At 37.5% G+C, this 6,502-nt stretch overlaps 2 protein-coding genes across 2 annotated transcripts in view; one reads left to right on the forward strand and one right to left on the reverse strand.

Moving 5' to 3' along the window:
- LOC106881083 (uncharacterized) overlaps positions 1-2,009 on the forward strand; it is a 16,928-nt gene extending 14,919 nt beyond the window's left edge. The window contains exons 13-14 of the mRNA XM_052976483.1: positions 1,465-1,568; positions 1,830-2,009. Coding sequence (XP_052832443.1) covers positions 1,465-1,568; positions 1,830-2,009 — 284 coding nt within the window. The remainder of the gene's footprint in view (positions 1-1,464; positions 1,569-1,829) is intronic.
- Positions 2,010-2,637: 628 nt separating this feature from the next.
- On the reverse strand, positions 2,638-6,496 carry LOC106878705 (zinc finger protein 664). The gene has a single exon (XM_014927997.2). It carries the CDS (start codon positions 6,482-6,484, stop codon positions 5,471-5,473), a length of 1,014 nt encoding a protein of 337 aa, XP_014783483.1. The 5' UTR covers positions 6,485-6,496; the 3' UTR covers positions 2,638-5,470.
- Between the last annotated feature and the right edge of the window lie 6 nt (positions 6,497-6,502).

Consider the following 6,502-nt stretch of genomic DNA (forward strand, 5'->3'; position numbering starts at 1 on the left):
TCAACTTACCATTTTATGTCACTTTTAATGTCTTCATAATTCACCACTGGGGCGCTGGGTTCAATACTCACCACGGACCCCAGTGGATTTACATCTGAAGGAAAAGCTTCTTTCAGAGTTCTATAATTTCCTTCCTCCATCAAAATACATCTCATATCCTTATCATATCCCTCTGAAAGATTCACCCTAATAATCCATTTCATTTTCGTTATTTTCCTCTCCAGTTTTGGGGTCGTATATGTCACTAAAAAAAATTTGTTTCTGTGTACGTCTTGTGTGTCTGTTTTTATGTTTCTGTAACTCTGTGTTATCAGGTGTTTGTCTGTCTGTCTATATTTCTGTGTTTATGTGCCTGTGAGACTATGTTTGTGTGATTCTAAGTCTGTATGTTTGCTTGGTGTTGCTGTTCTGCTTGTGGCATTTTTCTTCGGTGATCCCAACGGCGTATTGCTTCTATTTGTCGTTATTGATTGGTCCACTCCCCCACCCCACTTTATGTTTCTTCTGTTGTTGCTCCGTTTTAGGTGCTGAACTCCTCCTCTCCCTTGCTTTAGTCTCCTGTGTTCTCTTCCACATCCTGGGTCCTCCTCTCCACTTCCATTACGTCTTCTTGTGTTTCTATTTTTGTGGACACCTTCTAATGTGCCCCTTCTCTCCACACTCATAACACGTTGGAGGCCTCCTATCTAATATTACATCTAGTTTGTCCTCATTGGGCAGCTCCAATGTTTCTGCTATACCTTCGTACTCTTTTTGATTCACCATAAAAATTATTTCTACCTCATACCCCCATCAATTTACTTGTTGGGTCCGGTTTATCATCATTATATATATATATATATCAGCATCATTTAATGTCCTCTCTTCTATGTTTGTATGGGTCGGGTGGTATTATATTGGCCCCCTTTCAGGTCCAATGTAAGATTTTGTGAAAATTTCAGTGCAATAAATTGTTTATACTTCCACAATATACAATTATTATTTTTTATATATATATATAATTGCAAATAATATTTCATTATAAAGATATAAGACTTTTTAAAGCGTTGAATTGCTGTAGGGGTCCACTTGAGTAAAACAGGAACCAAAAGGGTCCATAATTAAAAAAAAAAAAAATGGTTAAACACTGATCAAAATGTTAGGAATCCAATTCACAATTGCTTCTTAGGGTTGAATAAAGGTGAATCTGTGACTGGTTCCAACTGAGACAATCAGAATTGGAACCAAATCTTGCAATTTGTTTCTATTAAGTCTAATTTTGGAACAAGGACAGTATTTTGAGGGAGGATGCACAAGTTGATTACATTGATGCCAATACTTATTTCATCATCCCAAAAAAGATAAAAAATGAAGTTGCCCTCAACAAGATTTGAACTCAGAATTTAAAAAAACAGAAGAAATGCTATTAAGAATGACGTGTTTGTGATTCTGTCAGCTTACTGCTGTAATTTGATTTATTAACAGCACTAAATAACGGTCACAACAATGATTATGAGCCAACAAAAGAAGTCCCTACATCCCTCCTCAAACTTCACCCAAAGTTTGCTTCATCAAAGAGACCAGAAGCTGTAGCATGGATGCTTAGTTAAGTTTGTTTAGCAACTACATAGTCTTCTGCTCAGTCTCAATCACATTGAGATATGCTGTAATGGTGATTTGAAACCTAACTGCTAGATAACTGGTCAGACACCACAAGCAAACCACCAGTTTCACATGATTGGTCTATTAATCAACCAATCAGCATGCTACTGTGGCATGATATGGTTTTCTTGAAATGGTCTTCCTGTCCTCTATAAAAAAAAAACATTTTGTCACTCAATTAATTACAGAGTGTTGAAGGTAGTGGAGCAACACATGCCTCCACTCGTGCCAATGTGGACAGTCCAGGTTCTCAGACAGACCAAACTGGACATTCACTCAACATCTCACAAGTAACTCCTAAGGACACAATGCTGTCCACTGTAAATACCCAACACCAAATATCTTTACGTCCAGCCAAATGTTCATGAGTTGCTTCTGTTTATTATTCACACAGCCAACAGCTTCACTTACCAGCTCCAGTCTTGCCACTTAACAACATCATATCTTATGCAGCAGACGTCATTCTTCTTCTTTCCCATCCCTGCCAGGATCAGATGAGAGTATGTTGAGGCAGGCTTTCCGACACTCACACCCATCATCAACTCCCACCTAATTTCAACTGAGACAATAATCTCCCAGTTTATTCAACAACAGCCCAGATATGCTTCCATGGAGAATTGAGAACAGGCAATACTGAAATGTGTCCATCATCTTCAGAAGTCACACAACTTGTCAAGGAGCCTGGATATGCTTTCAGAGTGGATTGCATGCAAATGACATTGTTAATGAAGCCATTGTTTAAAACCAATGAAAGATCACACAAACTTGAAAAATACAAACCCCATATATACACAAGGGGCTTCCTTCAGTTTCCATCTTACCAAATCCATCAACAAGGCTTCAGTTGGCTAACCTGGGGCTACAGTAGAAGACACTTGCCCAGGGTGTCAAACAGTGAGATTGAACTTGGGACTAGATGGTTGGGAAGCAAGCTTCTCAACCACACAGCCAGACCGGCATCTAATTACACCAGAATGAAAATATAACAACGCCATCTGAAAGGTATCGTCAATATTTAATGATGTGTTAAAGCAATCACAATATACAAAGTCACAATTTCTACAAAAAAGGTTCTATTAATAAAAATATAGTCAAGATAAGATTTAGAAATAAATATCTGCTCACTAATTTTTTTGGTTGTTATAGGCATATTACAATTGTTTCTGTTTTTGGTGTCTTCATCTTGTGGAAGATTTGCTATTGTCGTTTTTGGTTGCCCAGGCCTATGTCTCTTTGAAGCATGGTTACTTATGAAGAGTTAGTTTGAAGCTATTTCATAATGTTAACAAATTGTGTTTATGTATATATATGTGTGTGTGTGTATGGCATGAGAATCTGTATATCTGTTATTGGTGATCAAGAGAATATTCAGATCTAGAGCATCTGTAAAAGAATGAATAGGAGACATATGCAGACATACATACATACACCATCCCATGCATGCACATATACAGTTATCTACACATAAATATATAAATATGCATATTATTTATTCATGTATGTATGTATATATATATATATATATATATATATATACACACACACACATACATACATATGCATACAAATTACTATGTAACCTAAAATTTCTTGACCCAATGTTTCAATGCATAAAACGTATCCCAACCATGTTAGGATTAAAATGGGACACATACACACACACACAGAGGTTACGGTTGGCAGGAGCGCTGGACAAAGTAACTCCTATTTGGCTAAATTCATTTACATTTCAAATTCAAATCTAGCTAAGATCAATAAGGTAACAATAAGTTCTATAGCTGCCCAAAAATACACACACACACATAAACACTGTATGTATGTATATGTGTGTGTGTGTATATATATATATATATATATATATATATATATATATATATATATATATATATATATATAGATAGATAGAGAGAGATGAGACAGGTATTCCCTGTATAGAATAGCCTTCGTAGTGCTCAAGAGATTTGAACTTGAGCAAGTAGATGAGTAATTTTGTCAAGTTGATATATAAAATGTATTTAACATTTTTCATACATTGACTAACCTGCTGGTCCTTACATTTACTCCTATATATATACCCACATTTATGTGAATGTATGTGCACACAGATCTATCACTTTGTTTAAAAGCTTAAACAACACAAATTACAACTACTAGCTTCATATTTCCATTTCTCAGCAATAATTCACCCCCGAGGACCAGAAACATGAGACTTGTAGCTGTTTCGTATTTACGGGACTCAGGCAGATTTGTGTAATTTATAAAAATCCATCCCAAAATAGAAATCCAGGCATGTATGTTTATGCATATACATGTGTATATGTATGTGTGTGTGTGTCTATATATATATAGACACGCATACCACATATTTCAGTTTAACATCAGAGAAAAAGATTCCTGTCACTTACACCACAGTAACAGAGAAATAGGAATTTTTCATTTGCCAAATACCAAACACAGTGTGAAGACTTCAATAGTACTGATGGTGGTGCTCCAGCACTAGCCGGAAGAAACACACAAATATATATATATATATATATATATATATATATATATGGTGTGTGAAGGCACATAGCCCAGTGGTTAGGGTATTACACTAACAATTGTTAGATCGTGAGTTTGATTCCTAGACCGGGCAGCATGTTGTGTTCTTAATGAAAACACATCATTTGATGTTACACCAATTCGCACAGCTGTGATAGACTAACATTCTGATCAGAGAGCAAGGTTGGCTTGTTCACCAAGCCAGCTGTTGTGTGGAATCATTTTAAAGATTATGAAAATATACAGACATATGTAAAACAACTCTTTTTCAAGTGCTCCATATTTAAATTAAAAACCTAAACTTTCTGTATCTAAGTCTTAAATTAAAAAATTGTTAATTTTGTTTCTGAAATCTTTATGAAGTCTCCATTATTTTCTAATGGTGCCACTGAGAAACAGAAACCCATGAACTTGTAGTCTCAGACTGCATGCGTTCTGCCAACTCGACAACCATCAGCATGTACACACACACACAGGGTTCAAAAATGAAATAAATTGGTTTACCACGAAGAACTTAAATGTTCTAGATGTTACCATTTTTAGGAGAGGCTTTGTGTAGACTTAAATCCCCCCACTTCCTTATGTAAAATCAATTTATCACAATTCTTGAACAGTTTTTTATACTCACAGATGCAGACAACCACTAATTGCTTTAGATCCTTCTATTCATCTTACTGTATGTGTGTATGTATATATATGTGTATATATGTGTGTGTGTATGTGTGTGTATATATATGCACTCACATACTGACATATATGTAGATAGTAATATCATTTTTTTTTTCAGTAGAAAGATGAATGATATATTACGGCAATACATATTGTTGAGTATACTTACTCGTATGTGGTCTGTGTGTCTCTATGCAATAAATATGTTATACCTCATGTATGTAGACACAAAAGTAGTTAATGTTTGTTTATGTTCATATAGGCATGTATGTATGAGTGCAGTTATTCAAGTTTTCTTGGAGAGGGGTGTATATTCAAGTTCATGGGGATGTGTGTGTGTGTGTGTGTGTGTGCATATATATATGTATGTATATGGGTGTGCACATTGTCTCATGTTTTTATGTATGTGTATATGGATGTGTTTATTGTTTTGTGTGTGTGTGTGTGTGTATATATTTATATATATATGTTTATATATGATTGTAGTAATGACCCACAACCAACAATGGTACGTAAATAGACCGTTGCATTTCGGTTGTGGTTGTGGTGGTTATTGTGTTTTCTCAGCTAACATTTAGAAAAAAGAATTTGGTCACTTGGGTTATTGTGTTGAGACACTTCAATGGCGTGTATTGTCCACACGAACTCCATGCCCGTGTCCATGGTTATGTCCATGGCTATGCGCGTGTCCGTGGCTGTGTCCATGTGCATGCCCATGCCCATGTAAATGGTTCCTTACCATCTGTGATGGTGTCTTGCCAAAACTCTTCACGTTGACGCCAGCCTCAGCGGCCATGCTGATGCCGACTCCTATTTCGGACGCTACGGCCAGAGCTTCTCGAGTATTCTCATTCTGTTCCATTATCCGACTTCTGGAAGCATTGCAGCCACCGCCGACAGCAGCGCAGCAGCTGTCACCACCACCACAGCAGGTTGTCGCAGCCACACAAAGACTGCCGCAACTGCCATTAGTACAGGTCGTGTACATAGCTTGTTTGTTGTCTGCACCAACAGACATCTGACTGCCAGACATTCCAACCGAGTCAGGGTCGGCAGCATTAGCATGCTTTCTCTTGTGCTTCACAAGAGTTCCACAAAGAGCGAAGGCAGATCCACAGAAATTACACACAAATGGTTTCTCCCCAGTGTGTGTTCTTTGGTGTATTCTGAGATGTGAGGAATAGCTAAAGGTCTTGTTGCAGAACTGGCAAGTGAAAGGTTTCTCACCTGTGTGCACTCTTCTGTGCATGGCTAAGTGGGAAGAATATGAAAAAGTCTTTTCACAGAAGTCACACGGAAATGGTTTCTCGCCAGTGTGTGTCCGTTTATGCATCTTTAAATGAGAGGAATAACTAAAAGACTTTGTACAGAAATCACATGAGAACGGTTTCTCTCCGGTATGCAGTCGTTCATGCATCTTTAAGTGCGACGAATAAGCAAAAGTCTTTCTGCAGAAGTCACAGGAAAACGGCTTCTCACCAGTGTGAATGCGCTTGTGCATGGCAAGGTGGGAGCTGTAGAGGAAGGACTTTCCGCAGAAATTGCAGTTGAGAGATTTGCCTTTGCTGTTCACCATGCGCATTGTTGAGGATGGCTCTGAGCCAGAGGGGCTCATGCCACTGTAACTAGTCATGCTGCCATCTTGTGGCGG

Source organism: Octopus bimaculoides, chromosome 24 (assembly GCF_001194135.2).
Source record: "Octopus bimaculoides isolate UCB-OBI-ISO-001 chromosome 24, ASM119413v2, whole genome shotgun sequence".
NCBI lineage: Eukaryota > Metazoa > Mollusca > Cephalopoda > Octopoda > Octopodidae > Octopus > Octopus bimaculoides.